This window comes from Astyanax mexicanus, chromosome 16 (genome assembly GCF_023375975.1).
Source record: "Astyanax mexicanus isolate ESR-SI-001 chromosome 16, AstMex3_surface, whole genome shotgun sequence".
NCBI lineage: Eukaryota > Metazoa > Chordata > Actinopteri > Characiformes > Acestrorhamphidae > Astyanax > Astyanax mexicanus.
This window is the reverse complement of record NC_064423.1, coordinates 7435102-7458685: the sequence shown is the minus strand read 5'-3', so window position 1 is coordinate 7458685 and position 23584 is coordinate 7435102. Positions and strand designations below refer to the sequence as shown.

Sequence of the window (23584 nt, the reverse complement as noted above, 5' to 3'; positions counted from 1 at the left end):
GCCAAACAGCACAGCTACAAACAGAGCAGCAATGTAACTATTTTAACTGCCGTATTGTTTATAACCAAAGAGATCCTATTTTCTCCTCCTCCTTACTCTTTAAGTCTTTAAAATCTTTCAATGAACAGTTGAAATAATGGAACTGTGGTATAATCACAATTATAATACACTCAAGGTTCTATAACATGCTATAACGTGTAATATTGGCACTGCTGTGCTGATCTATCTACGAACGCAACACAGCAGTGCCAATATTACACGTTATAGCACAAAGTTTAAGTGTATTATGGCTAAAGTAATTCAGTGAGGTCATGTTTAGCTGTGTTACAATAGCACTGTTAGCGCTTTTAGCACCGTTAGCACTCAGAGCTATTTTCTGTTAGCTCAGCTGAAGCGACTGAGTGACCTCGCCACAATAAAGAGAAATTGCCGACGCCGAGGAAAGCATTCCTCATTATGTTTACCCGCCGCTCTCCGCCCCTCAGCAGGAGTACTGTAGGGGTCCTGAGAGACGTGATGTAATCAGAGCCCGAACAAAATTGAGCTCCGTCTCCCCCGACCGTATAATTCATGAACCGCATTTCGACATCGCTATCAAAAGCAGTTGAGGTTATTTATGGGCGGGGGCTTCACGCTGCGGTTTACACAGAGTCAAGATCCACTTTACGGGCCGGGAAAGACGAGAGGAAGCGTTCCGTCCAATCAGACGGAGCGAGGGAAGCCCATTCTCTTTAAGTGCAGCTTTCTATCTGTGTCCAGCTCTAAAATATACAACCTGCTGGAAATGGGCTCCTTACCGCGCAGAGCGCCGTAAAATACTGAATAATGCAATCAACACCTGAGCGGGAGAGTTAAATTTCCAACAGTTATTCTATACTCCTGATTTACACCTTTTCACTACATAAATCTTAGGTTACGCTGCACTGTAGCTTAAGAAGCTTCTAGTGCACTTTCCTTCTTGAAAATACCTTCTCAAATGTACCCATTACTCCTTAAAATGATCTAAACTGTTGCTTTTTAAGGCAAAACCTTCCTTTACATCTATTTTATAGTTTTTTTTTATGTGAATAAACCAATAAAAATGATTCAAAACTACTTAAATCAACACATTAAATTATTATATCAAATGAAGATTTCCCTGTAAAGTTAATATTTTGGTCTACTTTATTAAAAATCCCAATAATGCAAAGCAAGGCAAGTTTATTTCACAGGACTTTTCATGCATAGAGGCTATTCAAAGTGTTTTACAGAAAGATTTAAGACTCAGAACAAGTTTGAAAAACATTTATATAAAAACTAAAAGAATAAAAGTAATGGAAACTAGTACAAACTAATCTAATTACAACATTTACATAATCAAAAACAGAATTAAAAAAGAGGGTTTTTCAAGAGGGTTTCTTGTTTTTCACTCTTAGTTATTTGCATTTATTATTTTATTTTTATTATATGTATATTACCCCAGAAACTATAACTCTGTATAAACACTAATAAAGCTTAATTAGTCCTCCAAAAATGGAGTGTGATGGACAGTTAGAAGACATTATAATAATAATAAAAAAGTTATTAACTACTTTATTTCTTCTTAAAGTATTTTTTTTAAATTTAGTTGAGTAGTTGTTGCTTCTCATAACCTGGATTAGAACATTACTCACATATTCACTATTCACTGTATACCTGTAACTCTACCTCTTCACTACTTTACTTTAACTGATGCTCTCAAACTTAAACATTAAGAGACAAGAAATTCAAGTAATTAACTCTTGATGAGTTCAGCACAGCTGTTAACTGAAAGTCTGAATTCCAAGTGACTCTAACTCATAAAACTGACTGAGAAAATCCAGCAGAGATGTTCAAAACTGATAATCTAAACAAGAGTTCTGTATTAATGTATACATAGTTGTGTATTAATCTGCAATGCGGAACATTTTAAAATAATGAAAAAAAAAAAAAAAAACACTGAATTTAAGGTGTGTCTAAACTTTTGAATGGTACTTTACCAACCTACCATTTTTTTCTATTACATTCTCTGTTACTTTATATATTATAGAGTATATATTTTTATATACTCTATATAACAGCTGATCTTTTCTTCTTCCTAAACTCAGAGTGGTTCTGTATTGATCGATCAGGAGAAAGGGAAGAATATCACTCTCTCTCTCTCTCTGTTTTGTTCTGCTAATCTGTCTGTATGATATTGATTTTAACCTCTGATATCCACAATATCCACAGTTAGAGAGGAGTCTGGTTTCAGCCCCGCCCCCTCGCCAATCAGCTGGCTGTGTTAGAGCTAAACTCTTCATTCGGCTAGGCTCATCATTTTACCTTTTCCATTTTTTTTTTTCAGTAATTTTTGAAAATAGTTTTCTCTCTCTCACATGCAGTGTGTGGGTTAAAGACCTCACCCACTCGAATCAACAATACGCTGCTTTATAACAGCTGTTGTAAAGCTTAATAAAGGTGCAGACAGTGATGTGAAGCCGAGATAATACATAACATGATATTCTTTAATAAACAATAGAATTTTTTTTAGAACAGCAATTTGAAGCATGATATGGATGTGTAACTACACACTAAGAAAAATAAGTACAGATTTGTACAGATTAAAAGATTATAAAGCTTGTCGCTGGGGCTGTATCTTATATTATATTGAGGTACAAAAAAGTACCTTTAAGTAAAAGTCCTTTTTTTGTACCCGTGTTTATTGTGTCAGTAAAGATTCTAAGGATTATAAACATTATTTATCATCAACTAAATAATTTTCTGGCTTTCAAATAAATAATTTGCAAAAAAAAAAAAAAAATATATATATATATATATATATATATATATATATATATATATATATATATATATATATATATATGTGTGTGTGTGTGTGTGTGTGTGTGTGTGTGTGTGTGCAATTATGGAGAGAGTACCTTTAAGTACAAATAACTACTCATATCGTACCTCTGTTTTTTTAAAGTATATGTAACATAAATGTGTCTGTTGCAAGAGAGCACTTCAGTTTCTGAATCAGTTTCTCTGATTGTGCTATTTATAGCTTTATGTTTGAGTAAAATGAACATTGTTGTTTTATTCTATAAACTACAGACACGTTTCTCTCAAATTCCAAAAAAATAAATATTGTCATTTTTAAACATTTATTTGCAGAAAATGAGAAATGGCTGAAATAACAACAACAACAACAAAAAAAAGATGCAGAGCTTTTAGACCTCAAATAATACAAAGAAAATATATTTTCTCTTTTTAAAGATAGACTTTATATTCATAAAGTAGTTCAGAAATCAATATTTGGTGGAATAACCCAAATGATTTTTAATTACAGTTTTTTTTTTCATGTATCTTGGCATCATGTTCTCCTCCTCCAGTCTTACACACTGCTTTTGGATAACTTTATGCTGCTTTACTCCTGGTGCAAAAATTCAAGCAGTTCAGTTTGGTTTGATGGCTTGTGATCATTTGTCTTTCTCTTGGTGAGAGTGCACCACCATCCCAGTCAGTGAAAACATGGCTATTGCTATGCTCTCTCAGACTCTGGCTGCTGATGGTGAAGCAGCATGGTCCAGGATTCGACCCTGCTGTTTTAGAAGGCATGAGGTTTTTACTGCCTTTGATATTTGTTGATAAAAGTTTATATATATATATATATATCTGCACATATCTAATCCATGCTTCAAATGTCTTATTAAAGCTGAATAGTATAGTATTAATGTGTAATAGTATAGTAATAAACACTTTATTACCGAATACTCACTTAATAATATTAATAAAAGCAGAGCAGACATTGAAAATACATTTTATTGTTATATTTTGGTCATTCTTCTGTAAAACATGTCCAAACCAGTAAAAGTAACAATGGAATAACTTTTTTTTTTTTTTAAAGCATGCATACATTTATTGTTTAAAGATTTTGACGTTTTAAACATTTTATATCAGCATTAAAAGTGTTTCACTCTCAGCCCTGTATGTATTTTACCCTCGTCTGGTGTCAGACGCTCTTCCCTATAATACCCTCATATCAGCTCTCAGGTAGCACCTCTCAGTGACAGCCTGTAGGATTTATAAAAAAAAAATAATAAATCGTCACACCGCCACCCAGCCATATATAAAAGTGTAGAGACTGGTGTCAAAGTACCGCCTGAGAGCATTTCCCAAGTTTTAAATCATGTATATTAATAATACAAAACACAGATAGGTGCCAAAGTATAGATTGTGAAAGTTTCTCAAGTTAAAAAACATAAAAAACTCTATTAATATTAAAAATAGAAGCTGACAGAGTGAAGCGCTATTGAGGAAAAGCAGATATTAATGTGTGTTTATAACTTGTACTTGTACAGTTGTAGTTTAGTAGTTAATAGTTAAATTTAGTAGTTAAGTAGTAAAATATACAACATGTATATTAATATAAACACACTTAAGTACATGAAAGTAAAAATTACATACAGTACCAATCAAAAAGTTTAGACACAACTTATATTCTGTGTTTTTTTATTATTTTAAAATAAAATAAATAAAGTCATCAAGTAAATCAACTGACTTGCTAAAATGATTCCATCATGCTTTCATTCATTTTAAAATGTGAGTCGGACAACAGTTAGAAAAAAAATAAAGACATTTTTAACACTAATAAGTCTTTGCAATGTCATATGTTACTTTACAACATGTGTAATAATGCCCTGCTAAGTACAGTTGAGCCACTGACCTAGTCTTAGAGTATCTGTAAAACACCAAATCCACTGGAGATCCTATTTAAACCTATAGATACTTACACACAGAGGTGGGTAGTCCAGGTCCAGAAAGTAAAAATCCACCCCGGGGTTTTGTTCTTAACATACTCCTACCTATCTTAATTGTACTTGGCTGGTGGTGTTTTTCCTCCATAGACTAATTCTAACCATTTGTTTCTTAGCTCTGAATTACTGGTTAAAGCATATTCACACTGATGTGTTATTCGCACAAATAACACAGGAATGAACTGCATGCTGTTCCTAGCGCTGTTAGTTATCTCCTATCTGACGAGACGGCGTCGCCGCCCAGCTTCAGCCCTGTCTGTGGGCGGTCCCGAGCCGAGGCGGGCGGGGCCATGAATACTAATTCAGGGGTTGATGTAGACACGGTGCTTTTCCTGATCGACTTGTTTTTTTCTGAATATTTTCTGTTACTAGCTGCTCCAGACAATGAGGAAGAGTTTTTTTTTCATGTGCAGCATCATAAACAACTCAGAGAGATCTGCTGTATTTCACAAACAACAAGAACAAGTGGATTTTAGCAGAAGAACAGCTTTAAATGTCTTTATTTATAATACTGTCTTTATCCTGGTTTATAGTGCAGAATCTGGATGTTGTAAGTTTGCTGTAAGCCTTTAAAACTTTGCAGAATATCAATCTAAAACTTTGGCATGTGCCACAACCTACACGTCTCGCGTCAGAGCCCCATTTTCCATCGCAGGTACCCGTCTGATTGATGGTCCAGCATGATGTTCCTGATAAACGATGCCATCTCCAGGCCAGGTTCTCTTTGGTACCGAGAGGTAAGTAATGACTGCAGCCACAAACACCAGCGATTTGTTTTCCATCTTTGGTAAATTACTTACTGTCCTGTTTGCCCCTCAGCCACACTTCAGTAATGATGCTAGTCGGCAGGTGAAATATACTGTACACTAGAGCTGCGGGTTAAAGCACAGCTGGAGCAGGAAATACAATTATATAGAATAAGTGTATAAATTTGTGTGTTATTTTATTAATACTTAAGTATTGCTGTCATATTTAGCCATGCATGTAAAATGTACAGGTAAACAACTTACTGTATTTATTGCACTATAAGCTGCACCTAAAATCCTTTAATATTCCCAAAAATCATCAGAGCTCCTTATAATCTGGTGCTCCTCACGTATGAATTTTACCAGTGTGATATTAAGAGCAGGAAAGCGCACTAGCTCTTGCGCCATTCAGAGGTGAGTATTATCGGCCAGTTGCCTGCAGCTAACCCTGGCTAGCACTGCTGAAGTGGTATAAGCATTACCTGCTAACCATGCTAAGCGCTAGTTAGCACTTTCACCATTCAGAAGTGAGTATATCGAACAGTAGTCCTGATAGTGCCTCAGGGTTCCTCAGTGTAGCGCTGTCGGGTGGAATTAGCCGCTAACCGCTGGACATTTGGAAATCTAAGCTTTCTGTTAAAAAATGCAAGCGCGTTACTCACCCAAATGAACAGTTTTCAGGAGATAAGTCTGTGTAGATTATCATCAAGCGCTGGTTTGACTTTGAAAAAAAAAAATAGAATTACAGTTTTGTTTACTTAACTTAACTTAGCTTTACTTACTTAGCTTAGCTTTACAGGTCTCAAGACTCAGCAGTGAGACCTGCTGAATTAAAAGGGCAACATGGCGGTACCCCTCTTCCTTACTAGTGTCACATAATGTGCCCTATAGTCTGGTGTGCCTTATACTGTGAAAAATACAGTAATTAAAATAATTTAATATACTTATCAATAAAGAGTAAATGTGTGAAGCCACAAATATACTTTATAACAGAAAATAAATATGTAAGTAAATTAGTAATATAGTATTTCTATTTAAACTCACCTAAGCACATAAAAGTAAAACGTTTATACAGTACCAGTCAACGGTTTGGACGCCGTACTATTTGAAAATGTTATGGATTGTAGATTAATACAAAACCCATCCAAACTAACATCTTTCTTAGATGACATCAGTTTTACACATCTCTGCTGAATTTTCTCAGTTAGCTTTATGAGGTAGTCATCGGAATTCAGGCTTTCAGTTAACAGCTGTGCTGAACTCATCAAGAGTTAATTGCTTGAATTTCTTGTCTCTTAATAAAGTGTTTGAGAGCATCAGTTAAAGTAAAGTAGTGAAGAGGTAGAGTTACAGGTATACAGTGAATAGTTCAAGAACGTCAAAAAATTTTAAGAAAGTATCCTTAAATGTGGTCGCAAAAATGACCATCGAAAACATTATGACAGGAAAGGAAGAGCAAGAGTTCCCTCTGTCGTACAGGATAAGTTTGTCAGTGTTAAGGGTTCAGGGATCTTTTAAAACCTTTGTAAAGTTCTAAAACTGTTATGTTATATGTATGTTATGTTGCTGTTAGTACATATGTTACTATACGAGCTGATGGCAATTAAGCTATTATGTATGCTATATAATGCATTGTAAATCCATTTAAAATGCATTGCAAATTCAGGATTAATAAGTAGTGATTCCGATTGTACATATTAATATAAGGCTATATGAAAGCACAGCAGTCATTATAAAGAGACATACGTACCTTATAAAGACATGTTATGTTTGTCCCTATAAGTACTATTGAGTTACTATACAAGCTCACAATGATCATTAAAAATATTAAGTGTGCCATCAAATGCATAATATATGCATGCATAATATACATGCATTATGAACACAGGATTCAGAGGAAGTGCTTCTCTATTTTCCTCCAGTGTTAATTCATTTCAGTCCCAGTGGAGTAAAGACACTCATCTCCTGTTTCAGCTCCAGTCTGACTAAAGCGATCAGAGTTCAAAGCCATCACTCTGCAGACACATCCAACTCTCAAACTTCAGCAATTTATAGTCTGAAAAGTCAATTGCATATCAAAGCTGCCTCATTCTGGGAATAGTCTAACGAGTCAGCCTTAAATTATAAGAAGATTTCCTTACGTACACCCGGCTCTGAGAGCAGTGCTGCCGCAGATCACTGAAAGAAGTCTGCTATACAACTTTAAATCTGTGAAAGTTGGGGCAGTATGAAAAATGCAAAAGAATTTCTTGCCTTTACGTTGGCTTTTATTTGATTGCAGACTGTATGAGTCAAATATATTCCATGCCTTATCTGCTCAACTTTCTATTTCATTTAATAATATTCAGTACATCCACTCCTGCATTTCATGCATTTCAGATCTGTGATACATTCCAAAAAAGTTGGGAAACTAAAGCATTTAACACTCTGTAATTTTGCCATTTTTCTCACAACACATTAAACTCCCAGTATCTTTAGCGATGAAGTGTTATTTTGTTCCATTCTTCTTGCAAACACGTCTTCAGGTGTGCAGCATGAGGTTGAGCATTGTTTTTTGTAAAAGGCTTGGTCATCCCTGTACAAGAAGTGGTCTTAAAGGCACTTAATTATCATTTTAATCATAACAGTCTGGGTGGTCCTTATTCTTGTTTAGTCCAGAGTGCAAAAAAGATCTAGAATCTTCTTTGGTCCACCTTTGGTCCATTTTATCCAAAAAAGATCTAGAATACTGACCCATAATTACATTGGACTTCACTGAAAATTAAGCAGTTAAACTATGAAAGTTTCCATTTACATTTAACTGACAGTATCTTACAACAGTAAGTACACCCCTTACATTCCAGCAAATATTTTATCCTACATATATGTAATATTCTATATAATTCAACAGTAACTTTGAGTAGTGAATGTACAACCTGTATAGCAGTTTAAATTTACATCTTAAAATAACTCAACACTTGTGCGTTTAATTCACTAGATTTGCACAGGTGTGAATAGATTCCTCTTACACTTCACAATTCTCTTATACTGGCAACTGGATATTTAGTATGGCACCTCATTGCAAAGAACTCTCTGGCAATGTCATGAAAAGAATTGTTGCTTCTACGTTTTAAAAAGTTCAGAACACCCTAAAACTAAGCTACAGAAATGATGGCCAAGGAAACAGGTCTCACCAGGGTCGACCAAAGAAGTTGAGTCCACATGTTCAATATCTTATCCAGAGGTTGGCTTTAAAAATAGATGCATAAGTGCTACCAGTATTGCTGCAGAGGTTGAAAAAGTGGGAGGTCTGCTTGCTAGAACTTAGAAAATATGCAGCATACTGCATCAACTCTGTCTGCATGGTTGCATTCCATTCTAAAGCTGATGCACAAGATAGCTCACATAAAGCAAGCAGTCCAAGAGCCTGTATTATTAAACCATGTCCTGTGGTGTGACTAGACCAAGATAAAGTTGTTCAAGCTCAGATTGTAAAATAGAAATCCGTCAGACTCAAAGGGATGGCAAGTGACACGCTGATTAGTTTATTTTACATTACACCCAAAATCCATCAGTGATTAACTAAAATTATTAGTATATGCCTTTCGCATGTTTTGAGACATGCAAGGTGTACTTTTCCTGTCATTATGATAACAAAGCCTGACACACTGACACGCCCTAAATCAAGCTGCACTGTGTATGGTTGACAGATCTAGAGCCTATTCAAAGTTAAAAGTTAAATACACTTAAATACACTAAATAATGAAGGAGGTTAGGTTTATACAGCTTTGGAAAACAAAATAAGAGAGCACTTAAAAATGAGGGGTTCTTTGATTTTACCTAATTGTAAACCTCTGGAATATAATCAAGTGGAACCACCAAGCTGCTTGACTTTTTGCAGCAGGAGTAAAGCAGCATAAAGTTATCCAAAAGCAGTGTGTGAGACTGGTGGAGGAGAACATGATGCCAATATATTGATTTCTGAACTCTTAAAACTTTATGAATAGGAACTTTTTTTGTTTTCTTTGCATTATTTGAGGTCTGAAAGCTCGGCATCTTTTTTCGTCATTTTATCATTTTCTGCAAATAAATGCTCTAAATGACAATATTTTTATTTGGAATTTGAGAGAAATGTTGTCTGTAGTTTATAGAATAAAACAACAGTGTTCATTTTACTCAAACATAAACCTGTAAATATCCAAACCAGAGAAACTGATTCAGAAACTGAAGTGATCTCTTCATTTTTTCCAGAGCTTTATTTTACCGAGCAGAGGAGCACACGATCAGATTAGGTTTTGAGATCACTGGTGATGGTTTGGTTTGGTTCCTACGACCGGACGACATGACCCCAAGGAAGCGAGTCTTAAAAGCTGTCCATTCCCCGAGGGTCATCTGCATGACCTCTCTCAGATCAGAGGGGTCACTGAGGAGCAGAGCCTGACCATTAATATGATTCATCCTCACAATCTCTGAGTACTTCTCCTGGAGATTCATCCTGGATAACTGTGGAGAGAAATATATAAAAGAGAACATCAGCACCACAAATCATCAATATATATTATATTTAATGCACGCTGTAGAGTTTATTATTATCTGCTACTGTACTGCTAATGCACTGTGAACTTTACACTGAAATCACTTCTTACTTACTGCTGTTAATGAATAAACTCTCTGTCTAAAATTAACTCATGACCTTTAGTGCAAAACCTGACCTTCTCACCTTCTTCTTCTATGTCAAGAATATATATATATATATATATATATATTGTGCAATATATATATATATATATATATATATATATATATATATATATATATATATATATATATATTGTGCATCATACTGTAATTATTAATAATATAAATTCTTAACCTGCTTAAAATACAGTACTGTATAAAAGTTTAAAAGCACCCTATTTATTAGTGTTTATTTGTCCGTCCAGATGCTGTCTCAAAGACTCCAATTCCCAGCATGCTCTCACAAATCAGACTTTCCTGACTTCCCTGCTGAATATGTGACAATATGCTGTTCCCGCTCCCCCAGTTACTGATTGTTTGCACCTGGCCTCTCTTTTATAAACACCTCTATGTTTTCTATGTCCCTCGCCACATATTGGATCTAGTTATCTAGCTCTTCCATGACATGTTTCCTCTGTTTATTGCCTTTTATTACTGACTTGTTTTTGTGTATTGACTCCAGATTTTTGCCTTGCCCTTTTTATTGTGTATTCTTTTGCCGACCTATATTTTTGTACTTTTGACTCCTCTTTTGCCTTAGCCCTCTCTTTGCTGGGTTTTCCATGTATGACCCTGTTTTCACCTGACTACTCTCTGGTATATTGTTTATATTTGCTGCCATATTGTTACTAACACTGTTTGTCCCTAACTACTCCTGTAAGCCTAGTCCTCTTTATTAACAAACTGTGTGTTTTGGATTTGCAAGTTGCAAAATTGCAAAAAGTCTGTTTTGTGTCTCGAATGCGTGACATTATTAGCTCAGTAAAACACTAATATAATAAATTGAAATACTATTCATACAAATGGTAGTGATTTTACATCACTGTGTTCACTAACATATGTCAAAAATCTCTCCTTAAAGAGTCTATTATTATTTATAGTTATATATACTCATCATATTATTGGCAGGTGTGGTAAATCAGAGTCTATCTTTACATCAAAAAATGTTTTTCCAATAGTGTTTTGCAGTAGTCTCTTAGTAAAGATCTCTCTCTCTCTAACAAAACAAACTGTAAAATTGAGTAGCAACATTTTAAATGTTATTTTTCACAAAACTACTGTTGTTAATCTGTTATATTACTGTCAAATACAGTTTAAGTAGGAAAACATTTATTTTCTGGAAGCAGGGATAAAAAGTGGTCATGTTCTGTAGATGTAGTGATGTATTAAGTGTATGACACTAAAATATGGGACAAAAGATCAACGTTTCCGGGCATTTACATCTGGATCTGATACACAGTTCAGAAGATAGCATTATTTATCTAAATGCACCTAATTTTCTTGTGAGCAAAAGTATTGGCACGTGTGACACCCAGGTGTGTCCTGATACATGGATTGTTCAAATATTGGCTACAGCCTGTTCAACGGTTTGTAATGTCTTGAAGAAGAAAGTCGTCACTCGTGTGCTAAGTAACAAATCAAGGAAAACCACCTTAGTTAATGACAGAAACACTGTAAGTGCCTAAAACTACTGTTAGTGACTTCAGCACTAACCTCCAGAGGTCAGGAGTGAAGATATCACAATCTACTATTCACAAAAGTACAGAGGCTTCACCAGAAGATGATAATCACTATTATTGAGGTAAATATGAAAACCAGGTTGGAATCTTTCAAGAAGTATTGAGCAAGGCCTGTGGACTGACTATAAACTGATGGGACAAAGATTAACCTTTACCAGTGTGATGGAACGACTCAAGTTTGCAGAACAAAAAATGCTCTTTTTATGATCTCAAACACACTAGCTCATCTGTAAAACATGGTGGAGGTAGTATCATGGCTTAGGCTTGCATTGTTCAATACTCTTCTATAAAAAAAAAACTATAATAAAATGTACAGAAACCTTTTATGAGTGAATTTAAAGACAGATGCAATCTAACTGATTGGTAGATGCAATATAATGACCAAACAAAACTACCGAAACAAACTATGAATGAGTTCATCAGGGGCAATATGTGAAGGATTTTAGACCTTCCTTAAACCTAAACCCTATAGAGCATGCACTTCACCTGCTAAAGGGGAGACTGAAGGGAGTAACCTCCCCAAAACAAACACCAACTAAAAGAGGCTGCAGTAAAAGCCTGGAGAAGGCTCAATGCAGTTATTGCAATCAATGGATTTACAACTAAATATTAAGTCTTATTCACTTTTATATATTGTAACTCTTTCAGACCCTGCATTTATTAAAATGGGCATTATGTATTTACTTTAGTTGCATATAACAGTAATTAAGACCATGTTGTCCTTTAGAATAGATCACGAACCAGCCAAAAAAACAAGCAAATAAAACAATAAGTAGCTCAGTACAGCTTAATGCACTGGAAAAAGAACAGCAATGATTAAGAGCGTTTTTAAAAATAAATAGAATATTTTATATAATTGGTTTTGATTTTATATAGAGTTTGAATTAGAATATTAGAGTCTTCCATTTTGTGCATTACAGATTCATCATTCATCAATCATACAGACATCATTATTATATTTTCAAATCAGATCTAAAAGGGTTAAGTTTATCTGTTCCAATATTTTTCTCACAAGAACAAAATGTGTAGGTGTTATTTTATAAACTGTGTATCAAATTCAGATGTAAATACCAGATGTAATTACAGTAAAAACTAAGTAAAAAAAGTAAGAAAAAAAAAAAACAGTTACAAAGAAAAAGACTGCAGATCGCAAAATAAAAAAGCTTTGCTCGCGCCTCCACTACAAAGTCCGGTTCTTTCTCTTAATCCAAGAGAAGTCAGCTCACAAGGAACCAGCACTGTTTGATGGGAGAACGCTGACGCTGCATTAACAGTGCCGGTGTTCTGTCGAGGTCTGCTAACGTGCCAAACCTTGCTACCCTAGCGTATGTTTAATTCTAAAATATATACATTTTTAATTACATTTTTGTTACTTTTTTACACGATTGTAACACTCAAGCAAAAGATGACTGTAAGATGTGATGACAGATTGTACAATTCACCTGGGAAAAAAACTAAATCATTAGGTCCAGAAAGTAAAAATCCAACTCAGGATTTTTTTTATTTGCAGCAGAGCCACTCAGGGGGTTGGTACCGCAGTGTCTCTCAGACATATCCTCATGGATGAAGGAGCATCACCTTCATCTAAATCTCTTAAAGACTGAACTTCTGGTTATACCAGCAAAACCATCTTTTCAACACAACCTCTCTATAAGCATCGTCTCTCTCTCTCTCTCACCGACAAGGTGAGAGAGAGGCATCGACTCTCTATAAGCATCGACTCTCGCCTACAAGGTGATGACAGAACAGCTCCTTCCTACCTGCATTTACTCCTGAAGGCTTACGCTACCTCCCAGCTGCTGCGCTCCTCCAATGAACGTCGCCTCACTTTACCAAACAAACATTCACACAAAGCAATCCATACAGAGTTCCCCAATGGTGGAACAAACTACCTTCCACTACCAGATCAGGAGAATCTCTCACTATCTTTAATAAACTCCTGAAGACAGAGCTCTTCAAAGAGCACTTACTCTCCTAACACCTCTAAACAAACTACCTTCTACTACCAGATCAGGAGAATCTCTCACTATCTTTAATGAACTCCTGAAGACAGAGCTCTTCAAAGAGCACTTACTCTCCTAACACCTCTAACTAACTACCTTCTACTACCAGATCAGGAGAATCTCTCACTATCTTTAATGAACTCCTGAAGACAGAGCTCTTCAAAGAGCACTTACTCTCCTAACACCTCTAACTAACTACCTTCTACTACCAGATCAGGAGAATCTCTCACTATCTTTAATGAACTCCTGAAGACAGAGCTCTTCAAAGAGCACTTACTCTCCTAACACCCCTAACACACTAACTACTTCTAACCCCATTTCCTTCTTCCCCTCCTTCACACCTCTATCCCATTATGTCCATTTGACCTCCTTTAAGCCCTATCTAAAGATGTTTTACCTTAAACTTCTATTTATTTTGTACTTCACTATTGTAAATCGCTTTGGACAAAAGCCTCTGGCAAATGTAATGTAATGTAATATAATGCAATGTAATGGTACAAAGCCCTGGGTTGGATTTTTACTTTCTGGACCTGGGTTACCCACCTCTACATTTTCAGTTAAAAAATGATTGAAATTCTTTTGCCTAATGATCTTTTGTGTCTAAGTTTCATTATTGACCTAATCAAGTTGGATAGCAAGTAAAATCTACAGACAGGTGATATATTTTGAATCATAAAACTTTTGATTTATTTTCTTCTCCTTCTGCAATTACCAAACACAATTCTGATTGTGTTCACATAAACATAATACCATCTTTTGCAGTGTGACAAAAAGCAAATCAATAATTCTGAGTATATGTAGTATGTATAAATGTTCTCAACTCACCCCCCAAATTTAACATATTACAGTAACTGTAACAGTAATTAAATAAATAGGGTAAACACGTGGTGAAGAACATTGGTATTTAAATTGTGTAAACTGACACCAAAAAATCCATAATTACTGCTATTGACTTACTTAGAAGTATTTTGTTTCTCAGTAGCATAGTCACTGTGAAGTGTGGAGAATAGTTTTGCGATATATTGATTATCGCTGAATCGCAGTTTTGAGATCACCAATATCATTAATTTACCACAGCTGAAAGGTGCTGGAAAACTTAAAAATGTACTTAGAAAGTGCTTGAAAAGTGCTTGAATTTTAGCTTGTAAAAGGTGTATGAACCCTGTCTTTTGTAAAAAAATGTAATTTTTGTGTAAAATGTAAATGTACTGACCTCTGTGCAGATATCCTCTACACTCATGTTAATCACAGTCTTTGGAGACAAAGTGTTGAAGAAACTCCTCCCAGTTCCTTTCACCCTCTTGCTTCCTCTAATCTTGGCCAATTCGTTCTTGATGGAATAGTCCAGATTTACTGTATATAACTTAAACGTAGTCATCTCTCCAACTGTGAATTTAAAGTCGTTTTTGAGGAACATCTCAAAGAGCTCGGGATCATCATCTCTTTCCAAGAAGCGCTCCACCTCATCCCCAATCACATGGAGCTCCACCCGGTGCTCACTGAAAACACTCCATAGGGATTTAGTGGGGTCAAAAGCGGTTGGCGTTCCAACCTTGTTTTCTTGGATCTTCAGGATCTGCTCTTCGTCTTCCACGCACTGGAGGATCCAGCTCAGTCTACAGGGCCAGCGGTCCACCAGCACCACCCAGGCTGCAGTTCTTTCAGGTGAAGGAACCTCGACCTTCAGAGCCTCCATGACCACAATGGTCACCCTGATGGAGTTGATGACTCTCCTCATGGACACGGTGTTTTCAGAGATGTAGGTGTGAAGCCTTGTTTCGGTACTTAAGAAGATGCTCTCAAACGCAGCCTGGATTAGCCGTTCTACTTCCGTCTCGTGAAATATGAACGGTTTCAGGGTTTCTGGCTTATTTTGTTTTGCAATCAGAGCAGTGGATTGACCTTTGATGAGACTGGTGCTGATTGAAGAATCAACATCATCTATAGAAAGCGATGTCTCAGATTCGCAATATCTTTCAACCTCAATACCCTGTGAGTCAACTGTGGACTCAGACTGACCGCAAACGATTTTCCGGAAGACTTTGCACTTCGACGTATCGCACAACGGTGGAATGGTGAAGGGTAGTGTGATTATTCGGTCCAAGAAACCATAAGCTCTGTCCTTTTTGGTGAAGCAACCCTTTGCCTGGTCTACCTGTTGAGCAAGTACCTCTGGATCCACTGCAATTAACGATATAAATGGGCTTTCTTCATCTGATAGAAGTATATTGATGGCGTCCAAGACCCCAACGATTTTCTCAGGAGTGCAACGGTCCAAATTGGTGATCTCCAGCACCACTTTGATCTTGCGTCTCTCAAAGATCTCCATGAAGTGGATAAAACGAGAGAGCAGTCTTATCTCTTTTCGGACCTCATGCATCAGTCCCAGCTGTTCGCTGATTTTCTGGTTGTCCAATCGTCTCCTGATATTGAAGTCCTGATTGAAGATGAGGTTCTTCCCCAACATGATGGTGAACCTCACAGCTCCAGCTGCTGGAACTCCAAGAGCTGCGATAGCAAAACCTTCCAGAACTCCGTACCCGTTGCTCTCGCTTGAGTCTTCCTGTTCTTTATCTTCTCCTTGTTCCCCTTGTTTTTTTCCAGAGAACCCAAGAATAATAATCGGCACCAGCACGAAAAGAGACACAACCAGTGTCACCAAGACCAGGATCCACAGCGGGATGCACAGGACCTTCTTAGATCTCCAGTTCTGGTTGACGTCTTCAATCTTCTTTTTCTTTCTGTCCTCGTCTTTGTCAAACTGAGCTACTCTGTAGAGTCCGAGTTCAAGTTTGCCGAAGCTATCCTGAAGAGTCTGCCACAAGTGCATCACCAGTCCAGCCCAGAGCAGATCGCTACCAGCGAAATGCCAGGCGCTGAACTTCACGAAGACGTAGCGGACGCATTCTCTGTTCTGGTTCTGTTCTGTCCACACGGGCCGATAGAACAGGAGACGAGAGATTAGCGAAAGCATGTTTCCAAAAGAGGCCATCGCCGGCCGAGGCTTGGATTTCTGTTCTTGCTTCTCTCTTCTTTGAGCCTCGTCGTTCATGTGACCTGGAGAAAAAAAGGAGACGTATGATGACATGTGAGGACATAATAATCGACATAATGAATTGTACAAATAAAATTAGGTGCTCGATGAATGGCTCTGCTAAGAAATGCTAATAAAACGTGGGACCCATTTTTTTATTCATAGAAAAGCTTAAATACCCCACTATATGTCCACCATAGAATATACTTTGCGTTGGCTGCTTGTAGAATATCAGACAAATTGTAAAATTGTACTCTAAATAAATATGTCAATGTTTTTTTTATATATATATTTCCTCCTCCCTCCCCTTTTTCCTTTTTTCCCTTTACTCTTGAAGGGCTTTTGTATAATATATTTTGTTTTATACACTGTGTTTATTGATATCTATGCTGTTTAACCCATGTTTCATCCTTTTAAAAACCCAATAAACAATTTACTAAAAAAAATATTGTACAAATGATTAGTTCTACATCTAAAGATTAAAATATATATATATATATATATATATATATATATATATATAAATATATATAAAATCAAAGAATGTAGTATAGAGTTTAGGTTTAAATAAATTAAGTCTGCTGTATGTTTTGTATTGGTATTTTAGGCAGTTTTATACAGGTGTAAAACTTTTACAATTTTTAATATGATCAAATTACATGCTCTACAGAAAACATATATGCTATGCTACTGGTTTTATAACTGGTAATAAACACAAACAAAAAAATATATAAAATATAAAAATGACCCCTAATTCTAGAATGACCAGTGTAATGCCTAATTAACCCTTGTTACTTATTAATAATGTAATAATTAGCCACCACTTAAACCAACTAATGACCTGATAAGACTTTACAAGGGCATTATGGCGTCACCCTGCACTACAGTGTTATCAGATATAAATCCAAGTACATGGTATTAAACATATTCACTAACTAGGGTTAATTTGAGAAATTCTGTATTTTACAGTAAATGATTCTATACTTTCTTTAAATTATAATATCTGACTGGCATTCTTGAAGTTCTCTATATTACTGGAGATGGAAATATTGATTGGCTAATTACTGCCTTAATTATGTGATAAGTTATTTGATTGGCTGATATTTCTCTGCTTATCCATTCCTGAGAGACAATCAGATAAAATTTAGGGGTAAAAGAAATTTGAAAAGAATATATTTCAACTTAAAAAATGATGCAGAACATTACAGAAGCACTGCACGATGATGCATCAGCAAGTTTATTAGTGGCATCTATCCCTGCTCTTCATCATCAGTAACACACAGATCGACTGAACGTACTGAAAGATAATCTGTGGTTGGTATCGTCACCAAAAAAAACAATCAATACAATCAATCAATCAATCAACCTTTATTTTAACTTGGTAAATACATTGAGGGTAACCATTATTTTCAATGTAGCCGAACTTACATAGAGTTAAAGCTATTGAACATTAAGTTTAAATAATAAAAACAAGCAAACAATGTAAAATTTAATTAAGAAATTAAAAATTTTGAAAAAATAAAAGGATATGCAAACAGGCTAAAATGTAGAGCAATAAAAGAGAGAGATAAATAATTAGAATAATAAAATATAAACACAGTTAAAAAATAAAGGACTAAAATAACCACAATTATAAAATTTAAATGATGGAACTAAAATAAATAATAATAATAATAATAATAATAATAATAATAATAATAATAATAATAATAATAATAATAATAATAATAATAATAATAATAATAAATAAAAGGAAGAAAATAAATGAAAAAAAAATACAAGGCCAAAGGTAAAGGCAGTAAGAAACCAAATAAAAAGATGAAATTAATAAAATAAAATAAATAAAATAAAAGGGCTAAATGGTAAAACATAAAAAAAAAAACTAAATAATTAAAATAAACACTAAGATAAAAGAAAAACTCAACTAAAACAGAACATTTGGAGCAGTGTAAAAAAGCTTGGAGATGATGTGAAACTTGTGTTTATTTTCGTTTTTTCACAAAAATAATAATTTTGAAAAATATTGTGAAACATATTCTGCACCAGAATAATTTTTATTTCCAGTTAATTTTATTTTTTATTTTTTATTTGCAGCTACAGTATATTTTATGATGCCGCTTTTCTTTCCCCATTGGGTGAGAGTATGTTTAATAAAGGTACATTTAGTGCCACTACAAACCTGTGTTTTTCTGTCACCTGACGACTAGATCACAGTGACCACACCCCTTTTTAAAAGGTATAAAAGGTAAGACATTAAATGAACAGATTGATCAATAATCATAAATAATCACATTCCAAAATAAGAGAACATACCTTCAATGTTCTTGAGGATCATCTTAATCTTGCTGTGGCAGGATGAGTACAGGCCCACGGTCAGAGGGGGGTGCACTTTAGTCAGGGTTTTGGATAGAGCGTAGGCGTAGATATTCTCTGAGTACAGATCTGTAAAAAAAAATACAATTAAATAAAAAAAACTCTTACAGGAAGTTGGAGGATCTGCAGGAGGAACTGGAACATCACACTTTAACTCAGGGGTCAAAACTAGTGGCATCAATCGATTAAAAACTTTGTTTAACAGATTAATCACAACAGTATACTGTGATTAACTGTGATTAATTGCACTTGTTCTTCTTAAGAGGCATTTTTTTAAATATATATTTTTATTGTTTTTTCCTTTTTTCCAAAGAACAGGAACATATAGACACAAAATAACACACCCAACCCAACACACTTTGCACACACCCCTCTATCAAGAGTAAAAATAAAAATATATATATAGATATACATATATAAATAAATATTTATATATATATATACACACATATTCAAGACGCATGTTTTTATAGACGATATTAAAAAGAAAATAAAATAATTAATGTAAGAAATATAATCATAAATATATTTACATGGTAACACTTTATTTTAAGGAACACAAATGAGGCTCTTATTCATGTCTTATATTATTTGCTTAATAAAGCTTTAATTAGACATTTGTAAATGCTTTATTCACCACTTATTAATCTTTATTCTGTGTTGTAAGTGTTATTGGTGCTTAATTAGGGCTCTGTTATGTGGAAATGATTAATAACAGCTGTATTAGTTCTTATAGTGCCCCTATAAAAAGTTATGTTAGCGCCCTGTTTTTAGCAGATTATTAAGCATTATTAACCATTAGCTAATTCTACATGTTATTAGTGTTATTATAATTGGCAGCAGTTTGAGTTTATCTATGTGAGTTTAGTAAGGTTATGTCTGTGCTGGATTATAAAAGAGTTAATAAGGGGTTAATAAATCACTAATAGACCAAGATGTGCACCATATTCTAAAGTGAGATTCTGCTCATTACTAACTAGACACTAAAAATCACAGATCTCTATTTAATCACCAATAACACTTAATAACACAGAATAAAGCCTGATGATAAGTAGAAATTAAATCATTTACAAATGTCTAATTAAGGCTTTATTAAACGAATAATAAGACATTAATAAGCGCCTAATTTGTGTTCCTTAAAATAAAGTGTTAACAGTTGTATTAGTGGTGTTAATTAAAATACTAGTATATACTTATATATACTTATAATTAAAGAATAAAGACTCTTTTACGTACGTAATTTGTACTAAAAAAAAAAAAGTAATTATGATGCTCGATTCCAAATATAAGCCAAAATTATGTTTCTTTTGCTTGATTTTAGTCTTTTTCATTGAGATTGCTCATTTTTAGAAATCTTACTAAGAAAAAATGGCTTTCTCCATTGGCAGACTGATTTGCTTATTATAAGCATGTCTGTCTCAATATTTAAAAAAAAGAGAAAAAATTCAGTTTCTGAATCAGTTTCTCTGATTGTGCTTTTTATAGGTTTATGTTTGAGTAAAATGAACATTGTTGTTTTATTCTATAAACTACAGACAACATTTCTTCCAAATTCCAAATAAAAATATTGTCATTTAGAGCATTTATTTACAGAAAATTAGAAATGGCTGAAATAACAAAAAAGATGCAGATCTTTCAGACCTCAAATAATGCAAAGAAAACAAGTTCATATTCATAAAGTAGTTTTAAGAGTTAAGAATCAATCAATATTTGGTGGAATAACCCTGTTTTTTAATCAGTTTAATCATGCTCTCCTCCACCAGTCTTACACACTGCTTTTGGATGACTTTATGCTGCTGTACTCCTGGTGCAAGGTTTTCAATTTGGTAAAATCAAAGAAACTCACCATTTTAAGTGCTCTTTTATTATTATTATTATTTTTTTTTTTGAGCTACGTATATAGTGGTGCAATATTCTGCATTTAATGCAGCGTGCTACTTCCTCTAATCTGCTGCAGGGCAAAGTCCTTATCTAACACAAATATAATGAATATATGTAATGAATGTAATGGCTGTAATGGGCTGAGGTCAGTCCCAGTGTGGCGTAAGGTGCATATTGAGTGGGCGAGTGAAGGAGCAGAAGCATTTAGAGGATATTTGCTGTAATGATGGTTTTAAGATTTATAATTTAGTATAATTTAGTATGGAATGATTTTCTTCAATACAAGTCAATACAAGTCCATTTTTTAAAATGTATTTCACTTTCATTTGTACTGCTTCCTTTCTTCCGTGCATTTTTTTTGTGTTTTATCATTAATCATATTTAATGTTTTGTACCTTTTGCCATGATTATCTGTCCTCAGTCCCTCCTGTCTCTCCAGCAGAACCTCTCCAACAAGCCCCCTCCTCCTCCAGCTCTCCTAAAGAAAAAAGAGAAATATAATGGTTATATTTTCAGGGAGAAAACGCTTGCTGTGCTTTTGTTTTGATGTCTGTGGATACGGTTTGTTATAAATGAGGTTATGCATGAATGCCTGTTTAGTGTCTCCACCATTAGCCAGAGATAGAGCCACAATATCACAGAGCAGCGCATTCATTTTATCCATTTCAAGCCCAGCTATTGTGCCAATTTGCGATGAGATTGTTTACAATGAAGAATACTTCAATCTTTTAAATGAGACAAATATATACATATATGTACAGTGAGAATTCACAAATAAAACGTGTGTGTGTTTAATTTGCTGTTCAATGTATTTACATTAAACGTGTTGATCAAATCTCTTTTTTTTTAGATCCCTTTAAATGAAAAATATGGAAATGAAGGACAGAAAAACCTCACCTTTCACAAACCGATTCGCGGAGTAATCCCTCAGTTTACAGCGAAATCACTCGTAAGCCGAGCCTCCAAACCGCATCTTACACAATATTTCATAAAGAAAAGAGACAGAGCCTTTATGTGAGGAGAAAAATAAATACAGAAAAAAAAAGAGAGAGAGAGAGAGAGAGAGAGAGAGAGAGAAAGAGAGAGAGAAATGAAAACGAGAGCTGACCCGAGTGTAGGAGTGTAGGAATGAGAATGGAAAGTTGGACTTTGGACTTGTTGTAAAACTTCACAGTGTGAAGTGAATTCTGACACACTGAACTGTATCTAGCACGTGTGAACCGGTAGAACCAGTATGTTGGGGCATTTCCTGTTCACTGTGTGTAACAAGGGCTGGACAATAATTCCAATATATCAATATATTTTTAGTTCTAAAAATATTTCAAAAGCTTTGATATGATTATTATTATTATTTTTTTTCCATTTTCTCCTCAATTTACATGGCCAATTACCCAACCCACTCACTAGTAATGCCCCAACACACCAGGAGGGTGAAGACTAACACATGCTTCCTCCGATACATGTGAAGTCAGACACCGCTTCTTTTTGAGCTGCTGCTGATGCTGTAGCATTGCAGAGCAGCATCACAGCGCTAACGCTCAGAGGAAAGCGCAGCGACTCGGTTCTAATACATCAGCTCACAGATGCCCTGTGCTGCAGACATCACCCTAGGAGTGATGTGGGGAGAGAGCGCCATCTACCCACTCGGAGGTAACAGGGCCAATGGTGCTCCCTCTGAGCGCCGGCAGCTTGATGGTAAAGCTGCATGAGCGGGACTTCGAACCTGCGACCTCTCGCTCACAGTATCAGCGTTTTAGACCGCTGGACCACTCAGCTCTTTGAACTGATTATTAAACTTTTTTTTTTTTTTTCAGTATCTATCAGAACCTGCCAACACTGCTCGCATGGTTTATTATTGCTCATTTTGTTGCGTTTAGGTTTAAGCCTGTGTGAAACCAAACCTTCACAACTTTACAACTGATGTGCACAGCTGTTAACTGAAAGCCTGAATTCCGGGTGACTCTACCTCATAATAAAGCTGACTGAGAAAATCCAGCAGAGATGTTCAAAACTGATCATCTGAACAAGAGGAGCAACTTTGAAGAATTTAAAACCTATATGTACAGCTCTGGGGGAAAAAAAATAAGACAGCACTTTATAAATGATGAGTTTCTTTGATTTTACCAAATCGAAAACCTCTGGAATATAATCAAGAGGAAGATGGATGATCACAAACCATCAAACCACCAAGCTGAACTGCTTAATTTTTTTGCACCAGGAGTAAAGCAGCATAAAGTTATCCAAAAGCAGTGTGTAAGACTGGTGGAGGAGAACATGATGCCAAGATACATGAAAAAAAAAATTGATTAAAAACCATCAGGGTTATTCCACCCAATATTGATTATTTCGGAACTCCTAAATCTTTATGAATATGTCAATAAATGCTCTAAATGATTATATTTTTATTTGGAATTTGGGAGAAATGTTGTCTGTAGTTTATAGAATAAAACAACAATGTTCATTTTACTCAAACATTTTATTTGTTTTGTAGTTGATGGTCAAAAATCTGTATTTA

General features: G+C 35.0%; 1 protein-coding gene across 1 annotated transcript; it reads right to left on the bottom strand.

Moving 5' to 3' along the window:
- Positions 1–9746: 9746 nt before the first annotated feature.
- nkpd1 (NTPase, KAP family P-loop domain containing 1) lies at positions 9747–22196 on the bottom strand. The gene is made up of 5 exons (XM_022669533.2): positions 21967–22196; positions 21465–21547; positions 19129–19257; positions 14995–16838; positions 9747–10024 (listed from the first exon to the last, which is right to left on the bottom strand). Exons 2-5 carry the CDS (start codon positions 21472–21474, stop codon positions 9782–9784), a joined length of 2226 nt encoding a protein of 741 aa, XP_022525254.2. The 5' UTR covers positions 21475–21547; positions 21967–22196; the 3' UTR covers positions 9747–9781.
- Positions 22197–23584: the final 1388 nt, after the last annotated feature.